The sequence below is a fragment of the Motacilla alba genome, chromosome 3, assembly GCF_015832195.1.
Source record: "Motacilla alba alba isolate MOTALB_02 chromosome 3, Motacilla_alba_V1.0_pri, whole genome shotgun sequence".
Taxonomy (NCBI): domain Eukaryota; kingdom Metazoa; phylum Chordata; class Aves; order Passeriformes; family Motacillidae; genus Motacilla; species Motacilla alba.
Window position 1 is genome coordinate 83,846,756 of NC_052018.1, and position 19,847 is coordinate 83,866,602.

Here is a 19,847-nt window from a genome sequence, read left to right on the forward strand (position 1 = left end):
TTTAGGACCATTTTCTAGTGGGTAAAAGCAATATTGTTTGCTGATAAAGGACCAATCTCCTGTTGTGATTGCTGGTCACTACAAAATTCACTAATAAAAGAGGAAATTACATATAGTCAAAACATAAAGTCAAGCAAGAATACTGAGTGATTGTTCTTCTAGTCTAACCAATGTGTACAGATCAGAAACCTTATTTCCTTAACCAGCTTCTTGAAATGTAATTTTTTTAAAGGAATAAAATTAACAATATAAAGTAGAACTTTAGGTACTGTATTGTTATTGAACAAAAAAAAAATTATCTTCAGTATATATGTGATATAGTTTTCAGCTTAAATGTTTTTGATGATTATATAAAAGTTTTTTTGATGTATTGTTGTCTTGTGATTACCAGCTAAGTAGGCTTAAATAGTTCATTGAATTATACTGAAATCATATATATGATTGAACTTTTAATTTTTTTTTCTCCTTTGCAGGCTAACCTGGCAAAACAAGAAGGTCGCCTAAAAATAGCTAATGCAGAAAAAGATAAAGCTCAGGCAGAATTAGATGAAAAGCAAGCTGAACTGGATAAAGTGCAGGCAAAGTTTGATGCAGCAATGAAGGAGAAAATGGTGCGATAAAAGTATTTCAGTCTTACCAAAAATGCTTGTACAATATTGTTATGTAATTAGGATTTGCTGCAAGCACACATTTACCTTCTACTTTGAATAACATGGTTGAGATTCAGGTGTAAAAGTAAGAGATTTAAGCCTATATCTTCTTCATTTGAATGGGAACATATTAGATGCCCTTAAGTGTCCTCAAGGATGAGTTTTAAATAAATAAAATAGTTATAATAAATGTAAGAGGATGAAAAGTATATAAAATAACTCCACCGTTTTGCATTTGATGATTAAGTAGGACATTTTTTTCAATTTTAGGACTTAGAGAATGATGCAGAAACATGCAAAAGAAAGATGCAAGCAGCCTCTACACTTATAGATGGACTGAGTGGAGAGAAAGTTAGGTGGACTCAGCAAAGCAAAGAATTTAAATCTCAGATTAAAAGGTATCAAATCCATTACAGAAAAACAAAAAAGAAAATGCTTGTAAAAACTGAAGTGTTGGTAAACGATTTAGTAGCTTTAATTGTTGTACTTCATTTTCTTCCTGGAAATCTCAATATAGCAATGCAATCAAATGAACTACATTGAAATTTGAATTTTCCTCCCATAAGTAAGAATACATGGGTGCTGACTACTAGTATTTCAGTTAAGAACAATACCTCTGATTTTGGAATTAGCTTCCAAAACCATTATTACTAGGGCTGTTATGTGCCTGTTTTACAGCTGCTTCTGCTGTCCCCCTAATACTGCACATCGTTCTGATGTCACTGGGGAAGTGAAACCTTCAGATAAGCTCAGCCTCTGTGGAACACTTATGTTACTATAAATATGCTATGGGGAAAGTGGGCATTTCTGGTGAGAGTTTCAATAGAACTAGTTTTGTATCCTTGATAAATACTGTATTTCAGACATATTTTTAAGAAAAAACCAATTTTCTTAACTCATTTATGAAAAAAGGAATAGTCATCAGGGCTTTATTGTTTTATAGGGGTAGAGACAATGTTTTCATAAAATACTACTCCTAAGTTTTGCCTCAAAAATGCTCTGGAAACAACTTTTTTTTTTTTAAATCTTATGTTTCAAAAGCTGGTTGTCTAAGTAATTAGAAATTGAATTTGTGCTCCACCTTTTAAAAATGATTTTTCTTCCTTTTCTAGACTTGTGGGAGATATATTGCTCTGCACAGGCTTTCTTTCATACTGTGGACCTTTTAATCAAGACTTCAGAAACCTTTTGCTTAAAGACTTATGGGAAACAGAGTTGAGAGCTCATAAAATCCCCTTTTCTGATGATTTGAACCTGATTTCTATGTTGGTAGATCAACCAACAGTAAGTTTTTGGTGCTTGGAGGGTTTAATTTGAATTTCTGTCAGCATATTCTATGACTGTTAGCCACCATTATGCCTGCTTAGAGAAGAACTTTAATCCCCAGTATTCCAAATACTGCTGTGCTGTGTAGTTCTGTGGTTTCCAAATGCTCTTGGCAATTTCCACTAAATCTTGGTGTAGTAATAGTAACAAAACCCAAGAGAAACAAGTGATGCATAGTAGAATTTCTTGGCCCCTGCTGACCAATACCCAGTCAATCCCTAAACCATGATCAAGCCTCTTCTGAGTAATTCCCCAGTTTATATAGTGGACATGGCATTCTGTGGTATGGAATATCCCTTTGGCCAGTTCAGGTCAGCTGTCCTGGCCATGCTCCCTCCCAGCTTTTTGCGTACCTGCTCACTGGCTGAGCACAGGACACTGAAAAATCCTTGACTTGGGGTAAGCACAACTGAGCAACAGCCAAAACATCAGTGTGCCAACATTATTCTCACACTAAAGCAGAAAAACACAGCACTGTACCATCTACCAAGAGAAAATTGACCTTTCTTTCGGCCAAAACCAGGACATTTCTAAAACAGCAGGTTTGGTTGTTATTTAAAGTAGAATGCATAAAGTCCTTTTATTCAGTGTAAATGTATTAGAAATGGGCAAAGACAGGAAAATGCCAGAATCTTCAAGTTTCCTTCAGTAAACATTAATTCCCAGAAGCTCTCTTAGACTGGTTTTTGCTTAATTGATCCCAATGCTTAATTTGTCTGTCAAGCTGTCTTTTGACATCCTTACACTTTAAAATATACTTTTTGTGATTTTATATAGTTCTTAAAATCCATAAACTAAAATTCTGGAAATATTTTTATGCCTGCATTAATAATTTTTCAGCAGGTTCAGATATGCATCCCCTTTGATGTCCCTGTTACTTCTTAGAAAAATTTTCATTGTAGAAAAATTCCAGTGATAATTTATTTCAAACTACTCTTTTTTTCTTTGTGTCTCTTTTTTTAAATTTTTTTTTTTTTTTTTAGATTAGTGAGTGGAATCTTCAAGGATTGCCTGGAGATCCCCTCTCAATTCAGAATGGTATTATTGTCACTAAGGCATCAAGATACCCACTTTTAGTAGACCCACAAACTCAAGGAAAAGCGTGGGTTATAAATAAAGAACAGGAAAATGAGTTACAGGTAAACAGTGTCTTAAAGGAAGGGTGTGCTCTATTATACCCCTTCAAACATTATTGCTTTAGAGGGAGGTTGCATTTGAGTCAGTGTCATCTGAGATAAGTTTAACATATGTGGAGACTGACAATTATGTAGATGCATCAGCCAGGAACTTGAGAACAGCTGTAAATCCCACTCAAGGGCTTGGAAAAGACTATCCAACTTGTATGAATTCTAGCAAAAAGTATAAAGGTATTTTGTTCAAGATGGGTAGGTATGGTCCCAACACAAAAGAAGACAAAGAGGTGATAATTAAAAAGCAAAATAGTATAATATGAAATTATTAAATGACAGCAAATTGAGTGACTATTAGTAACATTACAGATAAAGGCAGGATAAGTTACAGCTCTGAAAATGTAGGCAAAGTGCTTCATTTAGGACCGGAGAGAGTATTCATAATGAGGTTGTCACTACAAAAGGAAGTTGAGGAAATCCAGCTGAAGCCATACCCATGAAAAATTTGCCTATCCTAACATTACTGCAATCTTCATAGCTCTTATATAGGTTAAGCCAATATGCTAAAATGCCTACTCATGAAATATAAAGCAAAGCTGTTCATGTGTCACTTATTTGCATCACAAATTATTTTTTCCCAAATGATGTGGCATGGCAAAAGGAAACTGCATTTTAAAACCTTTAGCCTGAATGCTGAGAAGACTCATATGTCCTGAATATCAATAATTTTTGAGGGTTTAGAATTAGTTAATTATATAGCTTACTAATTTATGCGTGCTTTTTAATAATTTCATATCGTATGAATCCCATTGCATGAAATTTCATCTGAATTCACAATATTGTAGCAGTGTTTCATTTTTTAGACTGAGTTCAGATTTCCAGAAGGAATTTCTCAGCACTTCAACGCTAAAATTAGAAAATCTAGTCCTTGTAGGACATAGAACAGAAAATTAAAGGCTAGGTGTCTCTGATTTCTAAAATATACATAACTTCTTTAATATGCAATAAGCTGTACCAGTTTGATTTAGTACATTATTACTCTCATAATGAAGTCCTGAGGATTCAGTTACAGCCAACCCTTTAAGTCACCTTTTTATGGTACTTTTCACTCTATTTCAGAAGTATTTCTGCATAAATTGATGCATGCTTAACATTTATAGCACTTGCTTTAAAATACAACTAAAAAAAATGAAGAAAAAAATTTCCGTGGTTAGGTCTGTGGTTTTCATGTAAGACTGTGAGGAAATGCTTTGTCCTTACACCAATTTATAATTTACTTTCTGAGGTAACAACTCTGAATGACAAGTATTTCCGGCAACACCTAGAAGACAGTCTTTCACTGGGACGATCGCTCCTGATTGAAGATATAGAGGAAGAATTGGATCCAGTCCTTGATAATGTATTAGAAAAAAATTTCATAAAATCTGGATCTGCTTTTAAGGTTAGTAACCAAACAAAAGAAGTGGAATAAGTAGCTAGCCTTATGGAAGATGTTATTTTTACCATTGTTATAAGCACTTGCTGAATCAGGTAAACTTTGTGTTCAGTAGTGACATGTGAAGAATCAGACTGAACTAATAAAATATAACAGATAGAGCCTCAGCTGTGTAGTAAGTTGGCAAGTCTAAACTGGGAGTTTAACTACCAGGGTTATTAATGAAGATTCCAAACTGGAACCAATTATGCATATCTGATTAAATGCTTAAAATTCTTTCTACTGATTTTCAAGCAGTGCAAATATGCTTAAGGAAGTGGTTTGGTCCTACTCCTTTATAAGCCAGGTATTTGAAGCCACCTTGGAGACTCATATGTTGGAGCCTCATTTGCCCCTCATTGTCCCATGGCAGATGATCTTTAAGGTCCCTTCCAACACCGACAATTCCGTAATTCATACTACAATACAGAGTGATCAGATTTCCTTGTACACATGCAGCTTTTGAGTCAGACTGCTGCTTTGGAATATCTTAATTCTATAAAAATTTATTTTGAATACTCTGAATGAATTTTTACTTCCTTTGGAAAGATCCTTTGAAACCTGCTTAGTCTTAATAAAGATAAAATTTATGTTCAGTGATTTCTGTTCCATTGTTGGATCACATAATTCCTTTTACCTCAGACATAAGAGAATGATGATTCTACAAAGGTCAGCAGTTTCTACTACCTCTTCATTCGAGGTGTGCTTGGAAACCAAATGGTTCTGAAGCTGTTAATCATAATCCACAGTGGAAGTGATCCCTATATTTAGCTGGAGGGAAATGCTACTTTTATAACATATTGTAACTTTTACATTTGTTCATTGACTTTTATTGTCATGACAAATTTCATTTTTGCAATAAATTTCCTCTTTTTGATGCTTCATATTGTGTAAATTTTTTTTCTGCTCAATATTACTGAGTTTAATAAAGCTCATTTTTTCCCTGTTTAATGCTATTTTACTTAATCCACAGGTGAAGGTTGGTGATAAGGAAGTAGATGTTATGAATTCATTTAGACTGTTCATTACTACAAAGCTACCTAATCCTTCTTTCACACCTGAAATTAATGCAAAAACATCAATTATTGATTTTACTGTTACAATGAAAGGACTTGAGAATCAGTTACTGAGAAGAGTAATACTCACTGAAAAACAGGTAAGTTAACAGTACAAATAAATCATAGTGATTAATTTTTTTCCATTTAATTGGTTTTGGTATGTAGAAAAAAAGAAATGTTCAAATGGGAAAAAAAGATATTAGCTATTTTCTAAAATTGTATTCAGATTCACTATAGAGATTTCTAAGTACCAAAAATGCATTGGGAGACTCTTAATAGATATGTTGACTGTCAGTACAACACAAACAATTAATTACCTGGATTTGACATTGATAATATACATCACAAGATACTGAATAAACACTGCTTAAAAAAAAAATTTGTTATTAAAAACATGTTTTAGAGACCAAGAAAAATAAAGTGCACATTTCATGACTGGATCCAACTCTTCTCCTGTATCTTCAATCACAGTTCATTCACTTGAAAAATCAGAAACTGAATTTTTAGTATTCCTCATAGTTGCAACCCATAAAATGTCATGCCATTTTCTTTTTTTTTCCAATTACAGGAACTAGAGGCAGAACGAATTAAACTCATGGAAGATGTAACTTCTAATAAGAGGAAGATGAAGGAACTGGAAGACAATCTTCTTTACAAACTAAGTGCAACCAAAGGTTATGTATCAAAATATTAATCAGATTAGGCAGATAAAACTGATTCACACTAGGTCTTTTCCTTACAGATTTTGGTTTACCCATCTAAGATACAGTAAGAAAATGTACTTTGGCAGGAGTATGAGGACTGTGAGGGATTTGGTGCTATAACAGGCCATTATGTACAATGCGGGCCACCTGAGCTTAACACCTAAACAAGTTTTTTGAAATGCATCCACGTTTTTGAGAGCTTTCTGCCCCTCAGATGAGATAAGATATCTGACCATGGGCAAATCTTTAATCCATTGAAAATATAAATTGGAATGGCCTGGCTTAAAATTGTCTTGAAACTCTTCTGCAGTACATTATGAGCCTGAACATGATCACTTACTATCTCTGGTGGAAAAAGAATCTGGTAACAGAAAATCTGTGAGTAACTGCTGGAGATTCATGCATATTGTTGAATGACCATTTCCCTTAGGACCATAAGTCTTTTTTACTTTGAGAGTGACAATGAATAGACTTCAAAATAATTTAAATAATTTGTTGACTGTGTAGGTTGTGTGGATAAGATAGGTGGCTTCCCTATATTGCTTCTCTCTTCTAGTATGTGTTGCAAAGCTGTTGGTATAAATACATTTAACATATTTTGAATGACTTTGCTAAAATATGTTGGATGTAAAAATAATTTTAATATTACATATCCTGTCTGGTCTCTATTTTAAAAGCTTTCTGTAATTCAGTAAATAATTTCATTTTTTTAAAATCAATAATTCCTGTAATTTGGCATTTTGTTTTATATATACATATGAAGTGAAAATATTGTTATAATAATATCCTAAACATCCAGTATTTTGCTTTTCAGGTTCACTAGTGGATGATGAATCTTTAATTGGTGTCCTGCAAACAACTAAGCAAACAGCTGCTGAAATAGCTGTCAAGTTGTCTGTGGCAGCAGAAACTGAAGTGAAGATTAACACTGCTCAGGAGGAATATCGACCTGTTGCTACACGTGGAAGCATTCTTTATTTCCTTCTTACAGCAATGAGCATGGTCAATAATATGTATCAAACTTCACTGGCTCAGTTCTTGAAGCTATTTGATCAATCTATAGCCAGGTAGGAAGACACAGATTTTTCCTACTATTCAGATGTTTGCCTTTCCAATGTACTTGCTCTTATTAATGTGGTTGCTTTGTGCTTTGTTTTCATGATTTAGGTCTAAGAAGTCTCCTGTACCTCAGAAAAGAATCTCAAATATTATTGAATATCTTACTTTTGAAATTCACTCATATTCTGTTAGAGGCCTGTATGAAAACCACAAATTCCTCTTTACCCTCCTCCTGGCTTTAAAAATTGATATTGAGAGGGGACATGTGGAAAACAGAGAGTTCCAAACTCTCATTAGAGGTAAGTTTTAAAAATTGTTTTATGTGTAGAGCTAATTCAACTTTTTTAACTTAGATGCCATTTCAAAATCTTATTTCTATCAACATTTCTGTGGGAACTGGGCTTGTTCAGCTTGGCAAAGGGAAGCCTCAGAGAACACCCAATAGCAGCCTTCCAGCACCTGTGAGAAGGTCATTAATAACGCTAAGTTATCCTTTGGTATAAAATAAATGCTAAGTAACCAAGAGTACAGTTAGTATCCTGGAGAAAATTACTTAGGTCAAAATATATAAATTAAAAAGAAATATCAATTATATCGTGACCCCTGGAATATCATGTATTTCATCAGAAAGTACATTTCATCCTGTGCTTTTATCCACAGGAGGTGCAGCTTTGGATCTACAGGCTTGCCCACCCAAACCATGCCGCTGGATTCTTGACATGACATGGCTAAATCTAGTGGAGTTGAACAAACTTCCACAATTTGAACAAATTTTGAACCAGGTGATATCTTATAATTAACTTTTTAATGTTAATAACCAGTTTTGTCATCATAATTGTGTTTTCACAAAAATACAGAATAACATCATAGAGGCAATGAGGTAGCATGAATGGTGGTGTGTTTATTTATTTTCTTTATGGTATTTGGTATTGTAGTAATTGAGGTAGAAAAAGGAGAGAAGGAACAGGAGCAAAGGAAAATGGGAGTCAATAAAAGAGAGGATAAAAAGGTAGAGGATCAAAAAGGCTTATAAAATTAATCTGAGTGTCAGGTTTAAGTTACAATGTTGTCTGTCTTGATTCTGGTATATTTTTACAAGTGAATGGTTTGATGCTTGTTTCTAAATACTCATTTCCCTTCCAGGGTTAACATTTACATATGTTGAGCTAGCTACAAATGCCATGTTTTATGTAGGCATGCATGAACTTATATGCACATAAGCTTGTGTCATGTTCAACTTGGTAAATTTACTTTTCTTTTTTTAGTGCAGTTAAACCATTCCCTAAGCATTTCTTGTATCTAAGTGCCCCTTGCTAATCAGGCTGATAGCCAGGACAGTAAGTTCTCCTTGCTGTTACAGCACTGGCTGGCCAAGTCCATTTTGTGATGGCCCTGTAGGGTAGCAGACATTTTAGCTAAATGGTTACCTGCAAGTGGTCCTGGCTGTTTCTAAGCCCTGTATGAAGGCAAGAGTTGGATACATACCAGTGCAATTCTTCCAGTTTTTGGTTTCTTGAGGTATCAAAATAGAATATTAAGTTAGGAGAAAGTTGGAGGCTCTTTAGTTAGGTTGTTCACTCTGGGTTGTTAGGGCACCAGAATCCTATTTCTATAAAAGTCCTTTTTCCAGGGCTTTTCTAGAATGTGTGCAAACAGAAATTTAGAGTCTGAAATACTTGGGTGACCATGTCACCACAAAAGCTCTCCTTTTTAAATTAGTTTTTTAACACTGTCTTACTTTTGCCAGGTAGTTGCAAAGTTAAAAACTGGCAATTAAATTTATTTCAGTCATAGGTAGAAATGGAATATGGAAGGGTGCCAACGAGGATATCAATTAAAAATCCAAATATTGTGAAAACATCTTTTTAATACTTATTTTATCCATTAGAAGTGCTGTTCTATTTGATTAATCATATAAAATACAACTGTATCATTATTCATTTAGATGAAAAAGAAAATTATTTAAAATGACCAAAAAATGACTGAGAATGGTATGCCCTGTTCTCAAGAGGTCTCCTGTGCTTTTCTTTTACTCATGCTTGTTTCAATTTGTTTTTCTCCTCTAAAAAAAAATAAGTCCAAGAGACCTAATTTAACATAGACATCTTCTGTTTTAAACCTTTATCAGTGCATTCTTTGTTCTTTTTCCAGTGGTCTGAGAATATTGCAGTAGCTGACCCTCCTCAGTCACTGCATTGAAGGCTCAGTTGCATTTTCACTATGTTCTGCCCACTGGTATTCCTTGTCCTGTTAGGTCAGGGGTTCTAAGAAGTGCCTTATGTTGTGATCATATTTGTGGTCAGATTTATTCTTTCTCAAGCCAAAAGCTTACTAGAATCTGCTACTTTTAATTTGTGATTCATTGGCTGGATAAACTGTACTGGGACAGATTTTTCTGGTCCTTTTCATATTTTGTGACCAAAAGGAATTAATTATTCAATCACAGTATGTTCCTCTTGTAATCAGCTAATTACTGATTTTTTTAAAGCAGATTCATGTGTTTGGGAGGGTAACACATAGATAACTGACTGGCTTGAGAGTCTGCATCCTAAAACTGATTGCAGCAATTGAATAAATACTATCTGTAGTATTTTAATAGCAATTCTCATGGTATATGTCTTAAATGCTATAGGCAATGTTACTTGTAATATGTCCTAATATAAAAATGGCCTCTCATTAAAAGCTACATTTGCAAGGGGATTTTACTGCAACTGAAATGTATTTATTTGTGTGTTAATGTAATAAATTTAGATAGCTGAAAGTGATAAGGCATGGAAACACTGGTTTGATAAAGATGCCCCTGAGGAAGAAATTATCCCTAATGGATACAGCGATTCACTTGACACGTTTCGCAAGCTTTTACTCATCAGGTGAGCATCTTCAGAAATTTTGGGAAATTACACAGTTGCAACACATCTCAACCTATCAGTATGCTATTATCATAATAGTCTAATTTCAATTATCTCTGGGTGATATTAAATAGCAATTCATTCACACAAAATTGTCACTGTCGAGGTGGTCGCGACACAAAGCAGAGACCACAAGCAGTCTCAGATGGCAACTCTTTATTATCAAACATGGCTGACCTTTTATACACTTGATGTTTGTTTTTGCTTCTTCTACCCTAACTATTGAACACAATAAATCAACATAACACCATTGGTGAAAAGTTACAGTGACTTAACTAACTTTCTAAAAATACTTCATCCAGCTGCAAAGTTCTCTTCTTATCTTTCTTCAATTCCACACTTCTCTTGGTCCCCTTGGTTACAGCCTTGGAGAGAGCTCCTTATCAGCTTCTTCTTGCTTCTCAGCTTCTTCTCGCTCCTTTAGCTAACAGGCGTGCTGTTAGCCCTTTCTACATTAAATATATTTTTATTCAGTTACTTCAGAGCTATCCTCTGCTGTCTAAAGGTATTTATAGAAAATACTTTTTATAGCTTTGCTTTTATGTCAGGAGAAATGCAAACTGCATTGCATATTGCAGCCTTCTTTGAGAAGCCCATGAAAAAGTAGAATATTCCAGATATTTTTCAATTTTTAAAAAAATTCTTTTAAAATTAACTATTTTAAATACCTTTAAACAACTATTAAAATATAAAATTAAAAAAGAGCGATTGTGAAAATCCAAAATAAGTCTTCAAAATCCCATGTGAAAAGTGTGCTATAAATTATATTTTTTGCATCATATAAGACCTCTAAGATCTTGGGATAAAATGAATTTCCCCAAAGAAGCATTCAGCTGCTTTATGCATGAGATCATATCTTATTCCATTAGTTTTAGACTTTCCAAGTGCTGTAACAAATAAATCTGAGATACTAATGAAATACTCCAACAATATTATTTACTAGATTGTGATTTGTCTTTGGAGCAGATTCAACCTGTGCAGTAAAAAGGCTGGAATCTGATGGAAATACCATATTGTTTAATGCTCTACACCCTAAGAGGGAGGGGGCCATCCAAGTCTGAAGCATTTAAATGATCTTCAAAACCTGAAGATAGTCAAAGTAATATATTTTATCCAAAAGCAGTTGTTTTTTTTTTTCCATGGGAAAAACACGCATTACCAACACAAATACAATCCAGAACAAAAGAATTGAGTTTGTACCCTAAAAGGCTAACAGACCAAATGAATCATGTGCAGAGTTTTACTAAAGGGCAAAAACTATCTTAACATTTCCCTCTTTGTGTTCTCAAATACAAAAGTTCTGTTTAAAATGAAGAATGTCCCAAACTAATGAAGGTGCCTAGAACAGAAAATTCCAATGCAAATAGTTAAGGCAAAATTGTAAGCAACTGGAAAGTATCATAAGTAGAGGGAAGACCATCAGCTCTGCCTGTTATTATGTCTATAAAGCAAACCTAGAAACATATATATATATAGATGTGTGTGTATGTATACATATATATCATAATTTTAAAAAATCCCTCTAATTGATAAAAATAAAATTTCTAATTTGAGTCTGATCTTGGAGGAAGAGGCAGTGAATTTATATCTTTTATATCATTTATTTTCTAGGTCTTGGTGTCCAGACCGAACACTTTCCCAAGCCAGGAAATATATTGCAAGTTCCTTGCATGAGAAATATACAGAGCCAGTTATTTTGAATTTAAGAAAAACTTGGGAAGAAAGTGACATGCGAACACCTCTCATCTGTTTCTTGTCTATGGGATCAGACCCAACTGATCAGATTAATTCCTTGTCTCGGAAGCTTAATTTGGGTATGAAAGTAATTATTCATTGTCATATGTTAAGACATAGATGGGCAGTGTAAGTAATTTCAGAGATTTTTTTTTCTGAGAAGTATTTCCTAAATTCTCTTGCACTACTGTTTGTTCCTGAAACATCATCTTAAGAGATAAAATAATGTTTTAAACAGAAGAGAGTATGCTAAGAACCATTCTGTGTAACGTTGGACAGTAATTCAAGTCTTTTTTTAATAAATTGTTATCATTCTTCCTGATGATGATAACTTTTAAAATCCCTATATTGTAAAGCAGTTAATTCTTCTTCTAAAGTTCTGTTATGGTGACAATAATATTTTCTTGTTTTAAGTGTTAGCTACAGGTAACTGAAAAATCAGTAATCTGCTTAGAATATTACTTTGTAACAAAAAATAGTTACAAGATCTACATTTTAATATTCTGGACTTTAGTTCTACATTATATGGAAGTTTTGAAAGGGTGTGAATACAAACTGAGTTGAGAGTAGATCCCATATATTCTTGACATTATTCACATTATTATGTTCATAAATTCAGTTTTACATCTTTGCCTTGTGTTTATGTACACTTTAAGAAAACTTAATCTCTGTTCATATTTCAAATGCTCTGGTGTTGTTAAAATTTGGTACAAATTCACATTCACAGGCAACACTAGTCACAGTCTTTAGCTTCTGTAAGTATTGTGTATGTGTATTTCAATGTTGTTATACAAAATGTCAGTGTTTAGAAAATGTATACATAATAGCATAATATGATGGTGAAGTGCTTTCATATGCTTTCATATTTATAAATTTTTGCATTAAATTTATTTAATTGTGCTGTATTTATATCACTGGTTGTTGGACTGAATTGAAATTCTTACTTTTTCTCAATAATAGAAGTTCATTAATCTTATATTGTTAAATATTTTATAGAATGTAAGACCATCTCAATGGGCCAAGGACAAGAGGTTCATGCACGCAAACTCATAGAGGTGTCAATGGAACAGGTGGGGAAAAAACATTGCAACATAAGTTGATTGTTTTGGTATTCTTTTACACCCCTTTAGCATGCAGTCTACAATATTTTGCATTTTCATCTTGCTATCAAGTATATCTCAGGGTGACCATGTCTTTTTGAATGACTGAATTTAAAAACATTTCTCTGTGGCATATATGTGTGACAGTGGAGTCCAAGGCAATACCTATGGCTGCAGTGCTACTGAGCAGCTTCCCAAAAGCAGCACATTCCTTACCACTACACTCTTAACAAAGGCTGAAAGGACATTGGGGCCTGGTCCTGTCCACATCCCACCTCTTTACTGGAATTTTTTTTCATTTTTTCCCCTCCCATATAAGAGACACCTGGATGTTGCATAGCTTCTACTGAATAAAACTGTGAGTGCAAACGTAGCTTAAAGTTGTAGATGCAGAAGGATGTGCTTGCTTCTAATACTGTTTCACATTTTTCTTACAACACTGCTAGTGACAAGACCACTTACTCACCAGCATTTGGTGTCTCTTCTTTGTTTCTTTAATTGTCAGTCCTTTGGCTTTGAATCCCAAACATGTCTAAGAATTTCTAAACAATAGATAAGAATTTTTCTTTAAGTGTTGTAGTGTAATTTGTTATGGCAGATGATATTCCCCAACAGTAAAACCATGAAAAACCTAAGTAGCAGCTACAGAGAGATCACAATTGAAACTTCAAATACAATATAAAAGTTTTAGTGCAAAGGTGGTGCCTTCTGGTCAGCTGGACATTTCAAGGAGTTGTGGACTGTCTTTCAAATGAAGACATACAGCCATAGTTGCCTGCAAACTCAAAATATGGGATATCAGTCATACCTGTACTTTGGAGGGGTAGAGGATCTCCGGTAATAGAGAGCAGAATATGAGTATTGGCATTCAGATAGATGTACGCCAATTTGGAAAAAGAGAAAAAAGAAATATCTTCATAGCAAATGACAATTTATATTATAAGTGCACACATACATCTGGTATTTCTTTCTTTGTATGTCTAGAATGGTCACTGCCCAGTTCATGGCAATAGTGAAAACTGGAGCATCCCTTCCTTTCTTTTGCCCTTAATTTGAAGCACAAGGACACTCAAAACAGCACTCCAGTAGAGCTACCAGTAACAGTTTCTGAACCACATGCCTTGGTGCTGAAGGGAGGAAAATGTAATCATCAGATTTGTAACAACTAAACAGAATTAGTGAATATGAAGACAAATACCTATTTGGTTTTTTTGTACCTCTGGCCAAGACTACATAATATTATTACAACTGCTGTGCTGTGTTACAGGAAGATAGTTTTCAAAAACTATGTTTAATTCATTTGGAAATGTACGAAATTGATTAAAGATTTCCCTCTGAAAAGTTGATCGCCATCCTTCTTTTAAGAAGGAAAAAAAAAACCACCTTCATTTAATCTTCTTTTTTAAATATCTATCAATTCACCATAAATATGTCAATTATATTTTTCACCAACAGTTACTGATGTTTTTAAAATGAGCTAAAACAAAATTGCTAAAATGAAATTACAAGCTGTAATGAAATCCACTGTCCATCACTGTTTAGAACTGATTAAATAATGTCCCATTTTAATATCAGGCTTCTAATTCATCAGGCTTCTAAAGTGATGCTAAAAATGCTGATTGGATTTAAATTCATAAACAGAAGTTCAGAGAGACAATAATCCAACTAGAGCTTTCACGCAATTTGAGAGATGAATAAGATCAAAATAAGTGGAGGTTGAATTTCATGCAAATGCCTTTATTGCAGATAAACTAATTGGAGTTAGAAACTTTTAGAGTCTTATTACCACTTCTTTGCACTTATTTAGATTATGCTATTAACAAATCAGTTTTTAAAAATATATATTCCTTAAATTTCAGCTGATATTTTTCCATTCACATTTTTTTTTGGATCTGAGGACAGGATTGCTTATCACTGATGTTTTGCTGGGAGAGTACAGGAACCTCTTTTTGCCACTAGATAGCACTGATTCTTTACTTACAATATTGAGCCTGGTTATGTTGTTTTCATTGAGAAAAAGAGAATGTGGAAATAACTTTTGCACTAACTTATCCTATTTTCTTTATCTGTGCCAATATCCTATAATATCAAAAGAGAATATGTATTCAGGAACAGAACAGAAGTTTAAAAAAATTACATGGAAAACCAAATTTGATTCTTATATAGACAGCTGGCTTTAGCATTATGCATAACTTGTTCTTAATATTATACGGTAATAGTTGATATCCTTGTTTAGGGAGGTTGGGTGTTACTTCAGAATTGTCACCTTGGACTGGAGTTCATGGATGAACTACTGGAGACACTTCTTACTGCTGAGATCCAGAATGACACATTTCGAGTTTGGATAACTACTGAACAACATCTTAAATTCCCAATTACACTGCTACAGGTTTGTTCAAATATGTAATTCAGGTACTTAATGAAAATTATTCAAATTAATTATGTGAATGGCAGTAAAAAAATGGAGGGAAAAACCCTAAAACCCAAGAAAAAATGGACTTATGTTACAATGTAAATATCACTTCAAAGAGGAAGGTTACTTACCAGTAACTGGAAGCTCTTGATGATGCATTATGTGTGTGTGAGTCCACACTTATTCTGTACACAGAAGCACTTCAATAAAAGCCATCTGGCTTTACTTGTATCCCTTTTCCCTCATCTGGATGCCTTGTGGACAGGCTAATGCCCACAAACATTCTTCTACAGAGATTCAAGATTCCCCTAAAATAAATAAATAAAATGTAAATGGGACAGAACACTCATGGATAACACATCTTAGAGAACATCATCTACTCGATTTCTTTGCATGAACTATAAATGGCTGTTCTGTAGATCTCAAGGACACACTTTTTGTCAGAACCAGGAGAATTGCCTAAACTCTTACAAAGTACACTTAAGTCACTGATGATGGTTCCCAACATTCTCACATTGAGTCTTTATGCTACTTAATATCTACTGTAATAGCTGTATGTTGATATTCCTATGTTCCCTTTCCTCTGAGAGACAGTGGAAGTCTCCTTAGTCATTCTTATTCTCTCTGAATAAAAATAGATGCCTCACCTGATATCCAGCATGTAAAGGGGGGAAGGACTCCTGTCTTGAAAGAGTGTAGAGACAACCTTCAGTAAGAATTGTCCATCACCATGGTCTGTGTATGGAAAGCTAGCTGTATGGACTCCTGTGTTCTCTCAAAAGAACACAAAATCATCCTCCATCTCCAAGGGGTTTATGAATAGTGAGGTGTGTGGACACACAGTTTGCTAAAAGTGAGAAAAGAGAACTCAGAGGGTTGCTAGATTAATCTTAACTGTGTTCATCTCAAATATTTCACATGTGATTTCCCACTATAGAGTGTCATGTTACCTGTTAAAATGTTAACATATTCAGGAATTCCAGAACAAGAATAATTGACAAACCAAAGCCCCTTCTCAGATGAAAAGAGAACAATTTGCTTTGCTCTTTTCAATACAGAATTTTCATCAAAACTTGAACAGGATATCCTTTGAAATGTGGAAACATTGATTTTTCAAGTGTTCCAATTCAGTCCAACAGTAACAGGAACATAACTCAGTGTGTCCATGTGCTGCCTTGCCTGTCTCCTGTGCAAGCTGCCGTGTTACCCAAGCTAGACAAACAAGTATTTACAGTTGGAGGAAAAAAAAAACCCTTTATTTTTTATTTGAGTTCCTCCAGCATTTGTAATTGTCTTGAGCAACAGAGATTCTGGTAGGGCCAGTCTGTGTCTGAACTAATAAATTGTTCCATGAGCATTATCCAGCATTGGAATGCAATAGCCCATAGGGGTAAGTAGTTACAATATTCTCTGATGTGTAAACCTGTGCTTACTAGCACTTTTCCAAATAATTTACAGGTATGGTTTGAAAATCAAAATGGTGTAGCCACTCTTCCCATTAGGCAGTTTTCATGAAACTAAGGGGCTGAATTCTAAGGGGCTGTGGCAATTTACTACCACAAATATGGATTCAATGTCTACTGACCACAGTACTCAGGAGTATTCTCTGGTGAATCTAATTTGCTGCTGTAGACAGACACAGAGCCCAGAGTAGCCACTGTGAACACAAAGATCTGATCTGAGGAGTGAGATTTCATTGTATTTACTGTGAAATTCTCGGAACAGAAATACTACACTGTTCTTGTCATTATAAGGGATGCTTCTCTTGCATGATTCAGTCATTGAATCAGAGATAGAAAAGCCTTCTGAAAAGCATGTTGACTGCTTTTATGTCATTGATGATAAATTTCAGGTCCATGGCCAAGTGTCAGTGATGGTTTTAATCAAGAGAAATTAAAGGTCTATGTTCAAAATCCTTTGTGGTCTAATCTAGTATGACTGCAGAAGAGAAGGCTTTGGGAAGACCTTATTGCAGCTTTGCAGTACTTGAAGGGGCCCATGGGAAACGTGAGGACAGACATTTTAGTATGATGTGTTGCAACAGGTCAAGGGATTCTGGTTTTAAACTGAAGGGGGTTTTATTTAGATTAGATACAAGTTTTTTACAATGAGGATGGTGAGGCACTGAGACAGGTGGCACCCAGAAAGGTATTGGATACTCCATCCCTGGAAATATTCAAGGTCAAGTTGAACAGGAGTCTGAACAACCTGATCTGTTTGAAGATGTCACTGATGATTGCAGGTGGGTTGGACTAGATGGCCTTTAAAAGGTCCTTTCCAACTCAAACTATTCTATGTTTCTGTGTACTCCTTTTATGCAGTTTAAGTGCATATCAATTTTATTTCTACAAGGCTTCAGTTATTTACATTTTATTTATAACTAGTAGTTGTGACATTTTCATATGTTGCTATTTTTGTTTCAGTAAACAAATCCAATTCCTTTATATTTTTCTTGTGACAGATTGCTATAAAGTTCACAAATGAACCTCCACAAGGTATACGTGCCGGACTGAAAAGAACATTTTCTGGAATTAGTCAGGATCTGTTAAATGTTAGCAACCTGCCTATGTGGAAACCTTTGCTTTACACTGTAGCTTTCCTGCATTCTACTGTTCAGGTATTTCTTAAAAGGTTTGCAAATAATGGTGTAATATATGGAGTCACTCTAATCGAGGTTCCTGAAAAAACACATTCTGATATTTATTGTAGCATCATGCTGCAGGCCTAAAGCTTTAACTTCTGTAATCTGTATTTCAAGGTTCATTATTATCTCTTTTTTTTTAAGAGCTTTTAAATAATTCTCATATAATGGGCATTTGGAATTTTTTTTTTCTCATCTAACTTCAGCTGATCGAAAGTTAGTCATTGGGTATATGGGAAAAATTTCTCTCTGTAGTCAGTAGAAATAGATAAGCATGCTGAAACAGAAAACCAGCTTATCTGTCACAGCTGTCTTTCTCTAAGAGTGGATATTTTTCTAGAGATGTATCACTCTCTCCATTGATTTTAAAGGCAATCCAGATGCCTAACTTAGAGTGGCTATTTTCTAGATGGCTAAAATTAAATAAAATTCTTATAATATCTGTGCCAATGTGTTTTATACATTAATTCCAGTGTGAGAACAAAGATGTCCATACATTGTACTTTAAAGAGAAATAAGTTTTGAGATCACAATAAAGGCTAATATTCTGAGCTCTCTGAATGTACCTCCTTTCACCAAGGATCTCAAAATAGTTACAAAACACTGTTTAAGCCTTAGGTTCTACTGAGCATCTTGTATTTTTGGTGTAAGCAGCTGGTGAGAGAAGGACGATTTTTTGATGTTCACTGTTAAGATACGTCATTCTGCATTATTTTCCTTCTTCTACCCTTTTTAAACAGTGAAAAACTTGTTCAGTGTACTGCCTTGTGATTATACTGTTCTTGTGGAACTAGAAGATCTATGCTTATTCAACCCATCAATATTTTTAAAAACTATTACAGCTATTCATCTATTAAGAAATTTTATTTATGAATTACCAACCAACAAGCAATATATACATTGTCCTGCCTTTAAAGTGACCAATTCTTAATATCCTTTGGTGACAAGATCATTATGATAAATATAGCTTAAGATCTAATTCAAAACACTTTGCAGGAAATCATTACACTTTTCTGCTAGGTATTATTGTTTAATGCTGTCTCGTCTGCTTATAAGCAATATTCGATTTTGAAAAATAAAAGATGGGTTTTGGTTTTTTTTCATTCTAGTTCTTTTTAAATATTGTAGCTAGGGTGCCTAAATGTTACTTCAGGTGTCAAAAACTGTCAGTGATTAGTGACTTGGTAATATAAAATCTGATAAATATGTTATTACTTAGATAATTTTAAAATGTAATTTATTAGTTTGATAAATGTCAGCACTATTCATAAATTTAGTTCTAAACTTCTTGGATTAATTTGTTCTACATTCTGAAAAAAATCACTGAGCAATTTAACTGAGGTGGCTTTAACATACTTGTGAGAAATCAAATAGTGCTAGATGTTGGAAGTGTTTGGGCTACAGAATATTTATTCTTTTATAGTTGACTATTTTTCTGTTAATACAATGGTTATCACTTTACTTCCAAGTAGGCATGCAATAATATATTTTAATAATGTAATGGTAGCAACCTTAACATAAAGTTATACATTTTGAAAAAATGTACATTAAAAAAACCATACTGAAACGATAAGACAGAAGTGGCAGTACAGAGCTCTTTGGAAACCTGAGCATAAATATAGGAGCTTGAAAATTTGAAAGTATCATTA

The 19,847-nt window shown here is 34.1% G+C and overlaps 1 protein-coding gene across 1 annotated transcript in view; it reads left to right on the plus strand.

Annotated features, from left to right (window-relative positions):
- DNAH8 (dynein axonemal heavy chain 8) overlaps window positions 1–19,847 on the plus strand; it is a 117,270-nt gene that overhangs the window by 85,625 nt on the left and 11,798 nt on the right. Inside the window, 15 exon segments of the mRNA XM_038132165.1 lie at window positions 474–611; window positions 921–1,048; window positions 1,763–1,934; window positions 2,960–3,115; window positions 4,392–4,547; window positions 5,554–5,736; window positions 6,207–6,312; window positions 7,157–7,409; window positions 7,510–7,700; window positions 8,062–8,183; window positions 10,153–10,271; window positions 11,922–12,124; window positions 13,041–13,114; window positions 15,381–15,533; window positions 18,019–18,174. Of these exon segments, the coding sequence (XP_037988093.1) occupies window positions 474–611; window positions 921–1,048; window positions 1,763–1,934; window positions 2,960–3,115; window positions 4,392–4,547; window positions 5,554–5,736; window positions 6,207–6,312; window positions 7,157–7,409; window positions 7,510–7,700; window positions 8,062–8,183; window positions 10,153–10,271; window positions 11,922–12,124; window positions 13,041–13,114; window positions 15,381–15,533; window positions 18,019–18,174 (2,310 nt within the window).